Source organism: Perca flavescens, chromosome 6, assembly GCF_004354835.1.
Source record: "Perca flavescens isolate YP-PL-M2 chromosome 6, PFLA_1.0, whole genome shotgun sequence".
Classification (NCBI taxonomy): Eukaryota; Metazoa; Chordata; class Actinopteri; order Perciformes; family Percidae; genus Perca; species Perca flavescens.
This window is the reverse complement of record NC_041336.1, coordinates 27,485,526-27,503,101: the sequence shown is the minus strand read 5'-3', so window position 1 is coordinate 27,503,101 and position 17,576 is coordinate 27,485,526. Positions and strand designations below refer to the sequence as shown.

Sequence of the window (17,576 nt, the reverse complement as noted above, 5' to 3'; positions counted from 1 at the left end):
TCTTTGTGAGCTGGACGGTCACCTAGGACTCATCTTGATGCAGAAATATTTCTGTGCCATGTTTGATTAATTGAATTGTAGGCTACGGATTAAAGAGGCCTGCGCTGTGCACAGGGTTACTCAACTTTTGAAACACTACTGTATAATAACGCTCTCTTCAAAATGCATTATGCTGTACTGGTGCCTTCACAGTCACGCTTCACAAATGGGTTTAAGATGCCAATAAATCATTTTTAGAAGTGTAATCAGTATTCAATCAGTCAAAGCTGCACAGCATGACAACATCACATACTGTACAGTATAATGCAAGTTTATTACAAATGTAGATACTTTGGTATGTGATGTGAAAAGAGAGGAGGAAGCATTAAGTCCTTATGTTTATTACACAAAAAGAACAGCAAAGGCCTCACCTCTATCATATGATTCACTACTTTGACCGAAAAAACTGTACTACTCAGCTGAGTAATGTCCTGATATATGACCATTCAGAATTAGTAAAAGTAGAAAAATGGTCACAAGCATAATTATTTGTTATGCACAAAAGCAGGCTCTCGTGAATGATGTTTTACATTTTGATTGGAAAACATTAGCAATGAGTTGATAGCAAGAAATTAAAGCCATTCCACACAATTCATTTCACTTTGAAATCAGGAAAATGCATATAAAGAAACCAGCCTTTGGTACAAAGTTGTAAAAAAAAAAAAAGGAACTCACTATCACATTTGTGTTACTGTAATCATGAAAAACATGTAAAGCCAGTCATGGATGGAAAGCAAAATGTCAAAAGTCACAGGCAAGGTACAGTCCAGGCATGTACTGTAGGTAATATTCAAGAAGGCAGATACCAACACTGCTTTATTCAGCACACAGAGTGATGCTAGGGCTAGGGGGGAATGTCTCCTTCACTGCCACTTTATCTCCGACCCAGCATGATGCTGCATGTTGTGTTTGTAACATCAAATTTTGTGCAAAAAGCACACAAAACATGTTGCGCACAAAATACAAAATACAGTACATATTACATACATCACTCTGGATTTCATTTGGCTGGAAGTTTTTGGATCATCTGAATATGAGCAAGCATCGCTTTTAAGGTGTAAAAACAGTTTATAGAACAGAAGGAGGGTGTGTTGTTGGTAGATCTGCAAGGCTACACTAGTCAAGGCTAGAATCCAGACCTGAGCATTGGGCATCCATTCAGATGGTTGGCATGAATGCATGATCAGTGGATGGGATGTTTTCACTGTCCTCTGAGTCTATGCATGATGCCTGGCAGGTTCATGGGAGCAAACTGCTGAATGAATAAGTAAAGCTGCTTCAGATCCTTTTCTTGCCTTCCTTGGTCAGTTAGGCTCCACTGGATGCCACATACATTCTAAAAGGTGAGTGGATGAACTCACAACTAAAGCACTTCTGAGTCTGTAGGAGTGGAGAAGCAGTCTGGGTTTGGTATGTACAACAGTAATGAAAAGGGAACGTTCAATGTTCAGAGGTTATCACTGAAGACTTCTTGTCGGTTCAATCATACGGGGAGGTGGATGTCAAATGATGACAGTCTCTTTGTGAAAGGCGTGTGAGTAGGTAAAAGAGGAGCTGTGTTTCTGGAGGGGGAAGGTTGGAGGCACAACAGGGGTGGTAGAGGGCGAGGGGGAGGGGGAGGCGGAGGAGGAGGAAGTGGGGGAGCGGCTGGCCCATCGGGAGGGGAGGCGTCGGTTGGCCGGACGGGCAGGTCTCGAGAAGCTCCTCTGAACGGAGGAGGAGACAGAGGTCTCTTCCTTCTCCTGTGGAGAAACAAATGAATTACCATTTAGGATTATCACACCGTTCTATCAACAATTCAGTTCACACACTCAGATACTTTACATTTTCTCACGTGTTCCATCGGAAGTCTTCTTGACCCTGGGGGAAACAACAGGCATATTTCAAACAGGAACATGCTCATGTGGAAAGGTCACACAAGTAGATCCCATTCTTTTTGGTCGAGAGAACAGCATCTGAAGCGGAATACCTTACACGTGCTGTGGTTCTGCTGCCAGAATCTTCAGCATTTTATTTTGGACAGTGCTCCTGGGTTAAGGTTAATCTAAAGTGGTGCCTTCTAATACGTTTTTTCTATGAGGTCAAATAAAATTGGTTTGATAATCGCTCCAACGATTTCGTTAACATTTGCATGACTTTAAAGCAGCATAATCACTTCGGCTTTTTATCATTTCTGTGCTCTGCCAAGGGCATTTATTCAGCTGGCTTCTTGCAGATACTTCTGTAATCACCACACAAAGGCCAGAAAAACACTTCCACTACGAGGCCCCATAGAAAGACTGGAAGATGAAAGACAAGTTGTTGAGGGTGATAAACCTCCTGCCAAGTATTTTATATGCCACACTGCCAGTTCCTTTTGTTAGGAACCTTTAAGCAATGAAATGGCCCAGATGCCCAGATAATAATGGAGGCTCTGGCCTGCTTCTGTCTCTTAGCACATACCAGAAATAAACAACATTCCCACCGGAGCTGTACTCAGTCAAGGGCAATCGCTTAGTGTTTCAGAATGGAATGAAACAGAACGAAATGTGCAAGTTCACCCAGGTCCACTGGTATAATTGGGCTTGAAAATATAATTTGACTTAATTGTATTTTAGTCAAATAAAGTGCAGACTTTCATATTTTATTATTCCAAGAGAGTGCCTCTAAATCCTAACATCTGTAGAGTGATTAGCACACCTGCTGAGTGGCAAGGCAGTAGCTTATATGTGAAAGTGTGAATGCAGACTGTATTTTTCAGATGCTACCCACCTGCACTGTTAGATGTATCTCTTTCACACCCATGGCGCAGTGGCTGCTGAGCTGTGCATGTGTGGTGTGCGTCTGTGAGGTGTGTGAAGTCTGTGTGTGTCTTGCAGTGGGTGGTAAGGGCAGAGGGTCCATGTCCAGCATGTCCAGTTCTGTGACGTTCTCCTCCTGCCTGAGACTGACCCAAGGACTTGAAGCCATCTCGTTCGGTTGGCTCTGGCTCTGTTGAGCCCGGGCTGCACTCTCGTAATTCTTCAGAATCCTTTCCACTGCACCGTAGTTGGATCTGGATCCCTCAGGCCGTGGGTACGCAGCCAGAGTAAGGGCCCTCCAGGGATGGTCATTCATCATTCGAAGCCCAGGTCTGGAGGAGTCTGACTGGGAAGGAAGAACAGACGCATGCCTTAGCTGTGCCTGTTGCCCTGGCTGTGTCATCTGTCTTTGTTTGTTCTCAGCAGACGGCTGCTGGAGTGAAACACCAGCTCTGGCCGACTGAGACCTTGCTCCATGGGGATTCTCATTCTTGGAGCTGTAACTGTCCACATTCGGACCTGGCTGGGTGTTTGCAGGCAAGACAGACTCAGAAAAGAGATCCTCTGTGGCCCCTCTGTGCTGTGTTTTCCTGGAAGGACTGCTTGCTGTTGGAACTTTGTGCTTGACCTCAGAATGGTGTGCTGGACTCTGAGAGCTTATAATCTGTGGCTGTGGTTCAGATGAATGGTCAGAAAGGATTTCTTGCTTCATTTTAACCTCTTGACCTCCAGTACCACATCTCATTCGCCTTGGTTGGAGCTTGGGGTTCTGACTTGTAGAAAATGTGACTTCAGGATGCACACCCATGACGCTAGTGGTGACATCAGTACAATTAGGCTGAAATGTTTTCTCCCTGGGAGGTAAAATCTCATCTGATGCACAACTTGGGGGAAAGACTGGTTGGCAACCCACTGAGCCGGCATCTGTATGTATAAAACTGTTTGGTTCATCTACACCACGGCCCATCTCAGCCTGAAACAAAGTTCTGTTGAACTCAGCTGTTTTTTGTTCCAGCATTATGTTTCTTTTAGAGCCCTGGAGGTTGGGGCTGGCAGGTGGTATTTCGAGAGAGGACAAGAGCAAATCTAAAGGCAACTCTTTGACAATCTGAGGCATTTGTTGCTCAGAGCTTTTCAAGTTCCCGAAACCAGGGCAGTACTCTGAGCGCAAGTCTTTTCCAGCAGTCAATATGTTGACTTCAGAGAAGCTTTTCTGGACAGTCCCGTATGTTGACAGTTTACTGCTAGTGAATTTGCTTGCATCACAGGACCAGCGGTTGTGGCAGCAGCCCATATTACATTCAGGGTTAGCAGGTACAGAGCACGATGCTACAACACCGTCTATTAAAACTTTTCCTTCATTTTCTTGTAGCATGGCCTCGAACTTCCTGACAATAGACGGGCTGCTACCTTTTTTGTCCACTAGAACACAGGGGCTATGGCACTTCCTCACTGTCATCACGGGGGATTCCAGGATGTGGAGTTCTGTGTCTGGATGGGTGGGGGAGCTCAGATTCCAGGAGGAGGTGCGGGGAGGGATGGGTGGACCTGCCGTATCAATCTCAGAGAGTACTCCAGGGCTTGTCTGTGTTTCTCCATAGCTGTCTGGATCAACAGTGTTTGCTCTCCAGGATTTGCTTGCTCCTTTGTCGGCGTGCCAGGTGTGATCTGGTGATTGGGTGATCCAGTTTTCCCTCTCCAAGGCCCGGAGGTCTTCGTAAATCTGGCTGAGGTCGCAGGGAACTTCCTCCACCTCCAGTAGGGTTTTATCATGGCCAAACAACATCTCACTCTCCTCAGGTAGGCAGAGGGATTCAAACCGATTCCTGAAGGGAATGAAACGGTGAAATGCATTCACTCTTATAGTAAGAGCATCAAGACATAACAGGCACAGTGATTACCATAGTTCCATAGCAAAGGGGATTTAATTACCTCTTATCCCCACTCTTCTTTCTGATCTCATCCTGGTAGCTGCAAAGCTCCTCGCTTACAAGAGCTATCTCCTTCAGAGCCTGAGACACAGATAAGGGAGAGACAGAGATACAATCAGACATGCTGGATACTGTGTATTGTTGAAGTACCGTAAAAATAAAACTTAAAATTGATGATGAGGTAGTTTAAGAGGATTATATAGACTATAGAAACCAAGGAGTGACTGTACAGTAACACTGATGATTAAAGGGGAACTATGCTGTTTTTTTAGCTTAATTTACCTTAACTGAACAGCTTCGGAGTCATTGGAATGGTTATATGACTATAACCACCCTTGCAACTTACTCAGCGTCATGAAGTATCGCGTGATATCAGGTCTCGCAATGTAACGAATTGCTTCACGTCACTGCACACATACGCCCATTCAGGAACCGGCAAACAAGGTAGCGATGGAGTTTTTCCAAGGGGGTAAGCTTCGCTTCGGAACTCGAAACCTCCTATAGCGCCATTTTGATGCTACAAAGGTATCACCTCCCGTTAGCATTCCACTGACTAGCATTCATTTTGACGTCAATTGACAGCAAATAACTTTCCATCTGAAGCGTTTAAAGACTTTATTTGTCCATAGTTCTAGAGAAACATGACAATATATAAAAGGCTCCATTACCTTGTACCTCACGTTATGGCTCCGTAGTAGACGGTTTTGTAAAAATAGGCTAAAGATTGTGTCACATAGTAGAGGAATTACCGTATAGTACAGGAGAAGCTTGCAGGCAGTTTCGACTTACATGAGCTGTTTCAGGTTTAATTACTAATGTTAACTAGCATTTTAGTTAGCAATAATTACCCTGTGCCTATGTTATCTCCTTACATATACCTAAGCTCTCCATCTCTGTAAGATTGGGAATGATTGAGATTTCTCTTGGCACAGCTACAAGAAGACTTACAACTTTCAGACACGTTGCTCACGTCACATTTACGTTGTCTCTCTCAGTTGGAGGCTGCGCAGTAAAGCAAGAGATCACCGGAAAAGTGCTTCTAATATCCTTCACTGGTCTCCGTCCAGAGCAACGGGGTCTATTGGTCCATTATATACTGTCTATGAGTTTTTCACACTATCGTCATAGCTGAGCCGGCAAAAAAGAAGCAGAAAGCTAGGAAAGCATTGTCGGAAGAACAGAGAAAGAGGAAACAGCAAACTGACCGAGCGAGGAGTCAGACACAAGTAAACATCAGAGCTGCCAAATATCTATACCGAAGCTGTAGGGGGAGCGCTATAGAGAAACCTGCCAGCAAAAAGCACAAAAAACAGCGAAGAAATGGCCAAAACTGCATAGCAAAAAAAAAGAAAAAAGATAAGGCAAGGAATGATGACCACACCAATGTCTATACCATATAGAAACATGGTTTGAAACACTCACAGCATTGAGAGCAGTGGTGTTCTTCTTCTTGTCGCTGCTGTAACTCAGCTGAAGAGGACTTTCTTCAGGACGAAAATTGTTTTCATTCCCGTATGAGACGTTCTTCTGTGGCACTCCACATCTAGGAGCTCCAGGAAGCATAGGATTCAGCTCCATTGTATCCACAGCTTCCTTGCTATCAGTGGCTGAGTCTTGCTGCCAAGTGCCTCTGGATCTTAACTCATCTAGCTGCTCAGGTTGTGAATGCTCATTCTGAGTGGCCTGACCACCGACACCAAATTCAAAGAGGCTGTCTGCTTGGAAGCAAGTGGAGTGGTGACCATCTCTGCCAACGCAATCGCTGCCACTGATGTTTCTGTTGCGACCAAAACCAGGTAAAGGTGGATGTCTGATTGGCTCTGACAGACTGCTGCTGCTCAGCGGCTCGTTGTCACTGAGCAGGCTGGATCCGGTGCTGGTTGAGCGTACGCTGAGTCTGTGCACATTATCGTCGGCTTGCCTCCCACTGTCTAGTCCGGTCCCTTCTCGCTTGATCCTCACATCACAGTACAGCTAGAAACAGGAAGAGGAAATAGAGGTCATCTTTTTTTAGCCTTACTGCATTACTCTTATGTTGAATGAAACAAACAATACCCTTTTGTCATTTTAAAATGTTTTCTTTAAAGATTAGAGTTCAACATTAGATTTGGCAGAGACTGAGCAAACGCAATATTACATTCAACAAATCAAATATCAGTCAAATACACCAAATATAAACAAAAACTTATTTAAATATTGACATTTATTCTTTTGTTTTTATTGATCTAATGATATTATTATATTGTCTATTAGATCAAGAAGGTACACCTAAGTAGAGTAGTAAGTAGAGTATTGTGTTTAAAGGGGCATACATTAGGAATCTACTCTCACTGGATGCTTAGAATGAGGTGAGAGAATATAAAGAATGGCAATGGCCACAGAGGATTGAAAAAAAAAAAACATTCAAAGAATTCTTTCAAATAAAATTGGATAACCTCTGGCCTCCTACCATGGGATCCCAAAATAGTAACTATTTCATGTTGACTGGGCTCCTTTCCCTTCACGCAAAGTCTAGATGGGACTAGTGCGTTTTCGCCTGCTTTATTCCTCTGGTGTTTTCCTCTCTCATTTTCTGCTCTCAGAGGGGCAAATGAGAGCCACATGTTCTTTTCATAGAAAATTGTTCCAGTGCCTTCGCACTCTGTCCAACTACTTTTGTATGGCTTCCCTCATTAAAAACACTAATCTGCTCCTCTGGGCATGTCAGATTTTGACTTGGGCTTTGCCACAACCCATGCTTTGTCCCTCTCTCTTAGGGCCATTAATTTACTCTGAATTACTTCCCTTTCTGACAGGCCTTATCCTGTTATACTTTCTTATCTACTAATTCTCATCTAAGTCGAGCCTTTCAACCCAACAAGCTGAAAAAGTTCAACTTTGTCATTAGGGCAGCAGCTAACATTTAATTTTATTATAAATAAATCTGCTGAATACTTGGTCAATGAATTGATTGATTGCTTGGTTTGTCAAATAATGGAATAGGCTTATAACAAGTTCCTAGAGCTCACAATTAATTGATTAACAAAATTGTAAAATATTACTTTTTGGTCACTCTACTAATTGTTTAATTGACTAGTTGTTTTAGCTCTATTTCTCATATTCCCCCTAGCACGTTTCTGCTTAAAGTGCTCATATTATGCTCATTGTCAGGTTCATAATTGTATTTAGAGGTTGTACCAGAATAGGTTTATGTGGTATAATTTTCAGAAAACACCATATATTTGTTGTACTGCACATTGCTGCAGCTCTTCTTTTCACCCTGTGTGTTGAGCTCTCTGTTTTAGCTACAGCGTAAGGCATCTCATTTCTATTCCATCTTTGTTAGGAGTCGCACATCAGCTTGTCAGTTGCAGAGTATGAGGGAGTGCCATGCTAGCAGCTAGGCGAGCATTATAACCTGTGTTACAAAGTGACGCACGATGAGCATTTTAAGTATACAAACAAATCAATTAAATATTTAATTTGCTCTAACTGACGTAGTCGGGAATATTTCCAAACACAAACAACGAAGAAGAACATTAAAGTTCTTGTTCATTCATTCATTTGTCATTATATCATGTAAATGCACATTGTGAATACATGCAACAAATAATGAAAACAATTTAACAAAATGAAAAGATGTGACTGTCAATAAATAAGCTTTTCTGTTTTGGTCTTTTGACTATCACATATGATCATAGCCACCTATGGAGGAGTATATTACAGTAATCTCTCTCTTAAATGTTCTTTTTTTTACATGCCAGCTTCTGTCTACATAAGTCCAGGTCATAGCCTGCCAGTACACAGAGATCAGAGAAATAGCAGAACTCTCGCCCTCCTTCCTTTCCTCATACTCTGCAGCTGCACTGATCAGGGATATTGTTTTGACAGTGTTGATGGTGAACAGGATGTGTAGGAGGGAAGTGTTACACACTGTAGGCTGCTCAGTGCATTGGAAGCCATATATCATACACAAAAAATGGAGCAAAGTTTCATACGTTTGAAAATGGCATTACATACAGTACTTTTGAGGGTTTTCCTTTATCTAGTCATTCACTTGCCTAGCTTTTACCTAAATCCAACCTTAACCCCAAAGCAAATAATTAAACCAAGACAAAATGCAGAAATATTCTCAGTTGGACACATTTGGAGTATCTCACCTCTTCAATTTTCTTCTGCATATCCTTCAGCTGGCACTCCCATTCCCTCCTCTCCACGTCGAACCTCTCCAGCAGCTCGGCTTTCTCCCTTAACCAGTCCCTCTCATTGTGCTCCAGGCGACAGCGCAGGTCCATGGCTGTCGAGTGTGTGTCCGCCAGGAGCCTCCGCTGCTCTTCCCTATCCCGGCGGAGCATGGATGTCTCGCCGTTCTGTTCTCGAGCGCTCCGTGACGCCACAGAGCCAGGACCTGCTGCTGACTGGACCCCTCCGCTGATCAAGCCAGCACCCTCTCTAGCCTCCAACTGAAGCGAAGGAAACAGACAGGGAGTGCAGAGGGCACAGAGGAGGAGAGAGAAGGGAGCAGGAAGATGGAATGGGAAAGAGTGGGAGAAAACAGTCAGTGGTGATACAGGGTAGATTACAGTTGGAGAAAAAGAGGATGAGAGCCAGATGATAAGACAAGCAAGGAAGGAGTGAAGAGAAATTGTTAAAAGTGGAATTAAGAGAATGAAGGAGTGGCAGGAAGAGAAGGTGGAGGAAGTGGGGGAATAATGCACCATGGGAACGAGTGTGAGTGGGTTCAGAGGAGGGAAGAGGGAGAAAAGAGAGAAGAGAGATGAAAATATCCTGTAAGAACTCACACGCATGGTTCATGGGTTCTAGTCTCTTCTCTAAGGTACTTCACTAACACAGGATGCAGCGCAGGATATGGCAGATTCAGGCACAGAAAAAATGTGTCTGCAGAGGATGCATGTGGCCTCAGTCAAATGATAATCCGTTTTCAGAGAAACACAGATTCAGACAAAGAGGATCTTTCAACACAGATATGACAGGACTTCCGATTCCTTTCAACACATTATAAAAATGCCAATTTTATTAGTTCAATTGGATGTTTTTGTTTTAATGACAATATTACTGAGTGCCCCTGCACAATGCCCTTTTCAAGCTAAATAGCCTGGGCATTTCCCCTGGAAATTTCACTGTGTTTGGGCCAAAAACTTAAGCCAAAGAAATGTTGTTACGTTACTGAGAATGACTAAGAAATATTGCAAAAAATGCTAGAAAAAAGGGCTTGAAAAACGGACTGAATTTGATAACATCAAAGGTTTGTCATGGTGGTCTGATTTGTACATCTGGATAAGATAATGGTGTTAGGAAAACTAATCTGAAATGTCCTCTACCAACGAGATAATGCAAAGGAATTATCTGATATAGACGCTTTCCCTTTTTTTGTAGTATTTAAGGATAAGGGTGTGCATAGATCTGTGCATTCTGTGGTAAATATGTGCATTTTTGTTGCGCGTAAAAAAAGGGAAAGAAATGTTGGCTTTCTGGAAAGAGCCCAAGACAACGCCTGAGCATATGCACATATGTGTGTGTGTGTGTGTGTGTGTGTGTGTGTGTGTGTGTGTGTGTGTGTGTGTGTGTGTGTGTGTGTGTGTGTGTGTGTGTGTGTGTGTGTGTGTGTGTGTGTGTTAGAAAAAGGGAGAGAATGCATATGAGCATGCCTGAGTGTGTTATTTCAGTGTTCAGTCACAGACAGCGACCAAAGCCTTCTTACAAGCCTCGGTCATGGTGCTATTTCTGCCTGTGGCCTGGGGTCATGAAATTATGGTGTAGAAAAACAAGTCAACCCTTTCTGTCTGCCTGTGGCTCTTCTCAAAGTTCTCCACAATTACAGACGGATGCTGATGGGTGCTGTCCACAGTCTATTTAAACATCCAAATGTAAACAAATAGTGAAAGTGCAAAAATAAGAGGTTTTTGCACATACGTTTTGTTATTATTTGAGACAGCAAAGAAAAAGTGTCTTCTTAAAAAGAAAACTCTAAAGGGATACGGGTCAACATCATTTTAGCCAGTTTAGGGAAAACACACCCATGCATGCACCCACACAACTCTATCAGAGCCATCTCCTGCTAGCCTTGGACACCCATTCTGTCACTGTATGGCACAGGGTATATAAAGGTAACTGTGTCACCACGGTGACCCACTATAAATAGTGGACACACAGCCTTGTACAATGTCACATTCCGAGAGGAGGTGGGGAGTCGAGGTAAAAGGAGGAGGGGAGTTGGCTGCTAAGGCAGAGTGACATGTCTACTAGCTGCCCGCAGCTTTCATAAATCAGTGGCATGCGAAGAAATATGCCAGGAAATATCCGGCATGGGACCTTTGATGCTCCCCTGGTATTTGGTGGTAGAAGTGCCCAAAAGGGATGTGGAACCGACATACAGTAGCTACATTCACACCCATATCCTACTGTGAGGAAAGGTGTGTAATTAAAATCGCAAGAATAGAACAAGCATGTAACTGTTTGTAGCTACCGATCTTTAGTTTCTCAACCAATCAGTTGACCCACAAAAGGGACGTAAACTGGCTGCTAACCACAGCTAAGAAATACATAAAAATATCTAAGATGTGGAAATTTTATGAATGAAACTTGATTAAAAAGCAACTAGAAGGGCACTGGGAGAGCGAAGACCTCCACCAAGGCATGCCCTTTCTTACAATGTTAATGCAGTGTGAATTCTCCCAGTCGGGAAGTCATTTTTATTCAGTCATTTGATTATTCTGAAACCACATGAATGCAGCACAATCGCCCTATCTTGCAAAGCCAATGAAAGTGATAAATAGTTTGTGTGTCCGCCCGTGATTTGCATTCACTCCAAAATGTAATGTTCTTCCTTGGCCAATGCTACACCCTTCCACAGTTTCAAGAAAATCGGGCCAGTAGTTTTTCCATAATCCTGCTGATAGACAAACAAACCAACAAACAGACAAATTGAACGGAAAACATAACCTTTTGGGGAAGGTAATTATGCAGCACTTTAGTCTGTGGGTTCAATCACACTCTCCTGGTTAAGTACAGATAAGGATATCTTCACTATGACACATGATTTGCAAATGCCATTTCCCTTAAAGTGACCTCAAAATTCCAACTTCCTAGACCCAGGTCCTAAAGTAGCCACCACTTGTTCCATTCATTACTTTAGGATTGTATAATACACTTGGCTGCTTGGATAATCCTCTACAGTATTCTGGCCGCCTCCTTATGGGTTTGTGCTACCTTTTTAAAGTCAAAGTGCAATAACGAACAAAAGCTAGCTGTCCAGCTAACAGTGCAATACCAACAAGCTTATCATAGCAAACTGCAAGAAAGAGTTCAGCTGAGCCCTCTTTACTGTATGACTCATTCAGCTAATTACCTCAAAAGGCTCTTCTCAGACATACATTATAATTGTACAATCACTTTTCAAATCAACGCTATTCTGGATTGTTAGAAGCATGATCAGTATCAGCATTCAAACAATTACCTAACAATTACCTTCTTTAACACCCTCTGTTTTCGCTCTCCATCTGAGCTAAAAATGAATGGGATCTCCTTTGCACTGGTACAGTGAAGCCAACTATGTGGAAAATGAGAGAGGAGTTTCACAGCTGCTCGCACCAAACTGTACACATTTCATTTCAAAGTGAAATAAAGTTACACCCATTTGCTCTACTGACCTCCTTGCATTGGTTTGCATGCATTCTTGTCCATTTCTTCGACTCCCCCACATTGTTCAGCCTTTTATATATATATAGAGAGAGAGACCCGTGCTGTGATCGAACGTGTTTGGACAGGCTAATACTAAATGTAAATAAACTAAAAAGTACCCACGACACGAAGGACAATACAAGGGATATATATATATATATGAATGAAAGTGAAACAAAATGGCAATTCAGTCTGATTATCAGGCTATTAATTTTTGTGTTCTGTCTGATGTAGCATAAAAGAGTGAATTACATTGATTATAGAAAATAGGATTCAAAAACCTTGTCTAAGATCAATAGCCATATTCTGTTTAATTCTACTTTCTTGAACTAAAAGCTGACCAAACTTTGGTTAAAGACTCATTAAAAATTGACTCTAAACTGCCCAATGAGGGATGCAAGGTAGTTAGAAATCTGTAAAGTCTGTAAATTAGTCATTTGATTACTGAGCTGCTAATGATTTCAGAAAACTTGACTTGATGTGTTTTGAACCTGATGAGCAACCCCAAATTACCACTTCGTAAACACATACCCAAAACTATAAATTGTTGGAGGATGTGGCATCAAGACAAAACAACTTTTACAATGGAGCAATCCCCGCCCAGCATGGCTTAACTCCAAGTCACATTTCCCCTTGGTCTGTTTGTGCAACAAATATAGACATTTCTGCATAGTGTGTGTGTGTTCACGTTCCATTCCAAATTATTGTGGACCCATGTTCACACACACAAGTAAAAACACAAAGACTTCCATAAGCACTTTGCGAATATGTAAAGAAACAAATCATTCAGACATCTCTCCTGTCCCAAACAAATGATTACAGGCAGTTTTGCCTGTAAAACTCCGCTACCGCTCTGCAAAAGGCAGACTAGGGAACATCCAGGCACCCACTCTGCTGTTGTTGAAGCTGCCTGTGAAAATCCTAGTTTTATGGTGAAAACCTAGTGTAAAGCACAGTGAGACAAAGTTTATGTTGTTGTTTTTTTCAAAGTGTGCGGGGACCTGTGACGACTGTCCAACTGTCATTTCCAACCAATCACATAATTTGCCCCGCCAGGCTGTTAGCGGCCCAGGTCGTGCGCAATTCACATTGAAATCAACCCTAGTCTACCCTGATCAATCCCACCTGGCGACATGGGACGGGAAGCCGAGTAGATCGATGAGGGTTACCCCATTCAAACACACAGTCAACCTGGGTATAAACCCTAATTGAGCCATCAGTGTGAAAGGGGTCTTACAGTTAGCTGTTAAGCCAAGTTGGGTGTCTCTCTGGCTGAGCAGGGATAACATTTGTGTGTGTGTGTGTGTGTGTGTGTGTGTGTGTGTGTGTGTGTGTGTGTGTGTGTGTGTGTGATTATGGTATAACCTCCTGCAGTAGATTAAGCCTCTTTCTCCCACTGCCACAATGGGCTTTACAAACACAAAACAGAACAGTAAAAGTCTCTGTTTTTATAAGGCTCTCTGTCAACCACACTGTGAGAAGGCACAGAGCCAGCAGGACAAAGAGAAGAGCTGAACACTAACACTGTGCCATCTACTCACATAGAGGGAATGACATTATGGCAGTTAAACCATCTGTGTCCGGGAAAGCCATGCTAACATGTTGCATTCCTGTGTCGTCGTGTTAGCAGCGGTCTCGCCCAACTGCTCTGCAGTGTCATTGCACACCACCTTTTTCTCCCTTCCAGCACCACATTTCTGAGCTTCATCACTTCACTCAGAGAATCATTTAATTTGTATGCCTCCGCGTCGGAAATAGCCGTGGCCTGAGGCATCATGTTTTCTGGTTTTCCGTCCATCCGTTTGTACGTACACCCTTCCCATTCATGGGAACACAATTTCTCAGGATTTCTTCAGATTATGCACAACGTCCACTTGGACTCAGGGACGAACTGATTAGATTTTGGTGGTCAAAGGTCAAAGTCACTGTGACCTGACAAAACACGGTTTTAGCCATAACTCAGGAATTCCTACGCTAATCGAATGTCTAATAGGATAAAAATATAAAGTACTGACATGTTATATCCAAAAGGTCAAAGGTCAACTTCACTAGATAGTTCATGTATCGGGGAACGGTCTGTGAGAGCCCTGTGGTGGCAATCCTAGCCAGCTGTTTATTTTAGTATGTTGAGTACAGCCCCTTTTGGGCAACCATACAAATCCATCTTCTGATATAACCAGAGAAAAACTAAATCCCTAAAATGCTTTGAAGAAAAGCCATGGTCCTTCAAGTGTTCCGTGCAATGCCTGACACAGCGTGGCACAGGTATGCAAACTTAACTCTGTAAGTATTTTCTGCCCATTTCAAGAAACACTTAACAGTAGCTGTCCAAAGGCAACAATAGGTTAATATTTTACCTTCTTAGAGTTAGCTGTTAAAAGCCAAGTTGGGCGTCTGTGTCTAGCCGAGCGGGGATAACATTTGTCTACTTGGTGCAAATCTTTTGTCTAAACTGAAGCTTGAGTTGGATGGATTCCAGGGTGACTTATCACCCTGCCATGTGGGTGGCAAACGTGGCGATCCCAATTTACACCAAACTGGAGGCCAGACATGCAAAGACATGACAAAATACACAAACATAATACACACAAGAAACAATATAGATATTAACAGCAATAAAGCATACTTTATGTGAAGTTCCTTAGATATTGTTGTTAAACAAGATTAGTGTTAATTTGTATTTGGACAACTGTCCTCAAGCACACACACACCAGACGTGCACAGCTATACATTGCTCTAACACACAAATACTAAAATTGCAACTGACTAATTATTTGTTTGGAGATGCTTTTGAATACAGACTTAACCCTCAAAACCAACCCACACATCACCATTCCTGAGTTACCTGTGCAATCCTGCATTTGAGCTCGGCCTTTTCCAGCTCCCAGGCACATCTGTCTCTGGTGTACTGCAGCTGGAGCTCGCCCCTCTTCTCCTCCTCTTTCTTCACCTCTGCCTGCACTTCCTCCAAAACCGTCTTCAGGTCCAGCAGAATCCTTCTGTTCTCCCCCCCCTGCATGGAAACACATTGACAACAATCTTGTCAACCAAATATGCTAGATGAACATATTTTTAAAAGTTAGTCAGTCAGTACGCTATCACACAGTGCAATCAGAGAAGAACTAAGGAAATCAGTACTTTATAATAAACAGATGTTTACAATGGTGTATCAAAGTATATCATTATTTTTTTTTATTTGAACCCCTGAGGAATATTCTGGGAATATAAGAGATGATACCATAAAACACAACAAATTCACTGTGAACACGTGTACCATTGACAAACTAACTTCCCATTTAATAGGCTATACTGGCACAGAAAAAAAAGAAGGCATGTTTACTACAGACGCATTAAAGGCAAACACAGATATAGCTTTCCCAGGGGTAGTAAATATGTTCAATCACTTGTATGTCAGCTACTTCTCTCAACAATGACTCCTTCTCGCGCATCCATCCTTCCTTATCCTGTACGTGTCGCTTTTTCAAATCCTCAAATTTCTTTTTAAGCCGCGTGTGTTGTGTTTGCTGCTGCTGGTCTTCGGGACCCGGCCACATTTGTCCCCTGAGGAGTTCAAGCTGTGTCCCTGCTCCACCTTCTCTACCATCCGGTGAAGCACCGAACTGGGAATCGTAGATGTGACTGAAGACGGTGGGCGGAGAAGAGATCCTCCTCGACGGGCTGCGACTTTTGCCCCTGCCTCTATCTGCCCTCTCCATCCCGGAGCAGGGCACAAACTCCCATCCCTGAGACGGGACGTAGCCCCCACGAGCACCGCCCCCGCTGTGCAGCCCCGAGCCGTTCATAAACGCACTCCACATTTCTCCAGCGCATTAAAAGAAAACAAAAAAAAAAAAAACTTAATGAGATAAATTATCGGAAGTTGCAACCAAGCTATTTTGTAAGTATCCATTTCTGCTCTGTGAGCATACAGTGAAATACTTTTTTGCAGTTCACTCAGCCATCTCCTGTTGAAACTGTTGTTCAGTTGGTGACCGGTCACAAACTGAAAGCGTCAATTATCCAAACCCGGCCAAATCCCCCGTCGGCCGCACAGCACCGCTCGGGACAGCAGCCCCCGCTGTGCTCATACAGGCGACGGGGACGGGACGCTTTGGTCCCTTCCATATCCTCACAGAGACAAGGTCAAACCGCCATTCGTGCGCCAGAGTCTCCACGGTGCTTTTTTTTTTTTATCTCAAAGACGTCCTCACTGCTGCACCCCTGCGCTGTTTTCCTTTTACATGTTTTATCTCGAAATCACAGGACGCGAGTCGTTGCAGGCGACAATCCAGGGCTGGCAAAGACAGACACCGTAGCTTATACCACTCCGACGCAAATGGAGAAGTTCCCAAAAATATCACGGACACGGAGCGCACTGATGTAAGAGCAGTGGAGTATTTTTACCCACTGTAACCATGAGTATTTCCCTAGAGCCAGATTAGCTGGAAGAAGCAGCAGGAGCGACAATTAGTAAACACCGGATTGCTCTAATTACGTCGCAGGATACCCCCGTGCGCTGTATCCATGGCAACAAATCAATTTGCGCCGTGGTAGACTCGTTGATAGTAGGCTAAAAACAAAACAGCAGTAGCTGTCACTCATTTTAGAGGCAATAAACCACTTAGTAGGCTACGACCTGAGGGCAGTATTTGTAAGCTGCACTAAATGAGAGTGCCCCTCGCAAAATAAGCGGTTGGTCTTACATTGCCCGTAAAAAAAACTATTTTGCCTAACGTTACCTTTCCTCTTTTCTCATCCGTAGCAGTAGCCTAGTAGCTACTCCCACTCTTCTGCCATTTCTCATCTGCTATCTTAGCCTGAGAAGGGGATGAGTATCACGAGGAAAGAGAGAGGGTAGGGTGGGGTTTTTCATCTTGATTGAGATAACAAGTAGCCGGACCTGTAGCCTGTCTGTGAAAAAAGTAACCCGTTGCTCTTGTTACTCGCGACATAGTAGCCTATAGGCGAAGTAACGTTAGTAGTAGGCTAGCTAAGTAGTAATAATAACGCGCGAGTTAGCTTGCTTTCTACACAAAATTTCTGATGTTGACGGTTTTTGTTCCGCTCGAGCGCCAAAACAAACTTGAAACGACTCCCGTCTCTCACCATATGAAGCACGTGCCATTTGGATGAAGCGACCCTCTTA

At 43.2% G+C, this 17,576-nt stretch overlaps 1 protein-coding gene across 3 annotated transcripts; it reads right to left on the bottom strand.

Moving 5' to 3' along the window:
* Positions 1–359: 359 nt before the first annotated feature.
* Positions 360–17,072, bottom strand: mtcl3a (MTCL family member 3a). Of its 3 annotated transcripts, XM_028579606.1 has the most exons (8): positions 15,835–17,071; positions 15,276–15,443; positions 8,890–9,192; positions 6,173–6,724; positions 4,752–4,831; positions 2,791–4,645; positions 1,864–1,899; positions 1,690–1,781 (listed from the first exon to the last, which is right to left on the bottom strand). In XM_028579606.1, the coding sequence occupies exons 1-7, from the start codon at positions 16,246–16,248 to the stop codon at positions 1,870–1,872; spliced, it is 3,402 nt and encodes a 1,133-aa protein (XP_028435407.1). In that variant the 5' UTR covers positions 16,249–17,071; the 3' UTR covers positions 1,690–1,781; positions 1,864–1,869. The 3 variants fall into 3 exon arrangements, with proteins under 3 accessions (XP_028435405.1, XP_028435406.1, XP_028435407.1); XM_028579604.1 differs by lacking the exon at positions 1,864–1,899 and having other exon boundaries at positions 360–1,781; positions 15,835–17,072; XM_028579605.1 differs by lacking the exon at positions 1,864–1,899 and having other exon boundaries at positions 360–1,781; positions 15,850–17,072.
* Positions 17,073–17,576: the final 504 nt, after the last annotated feature.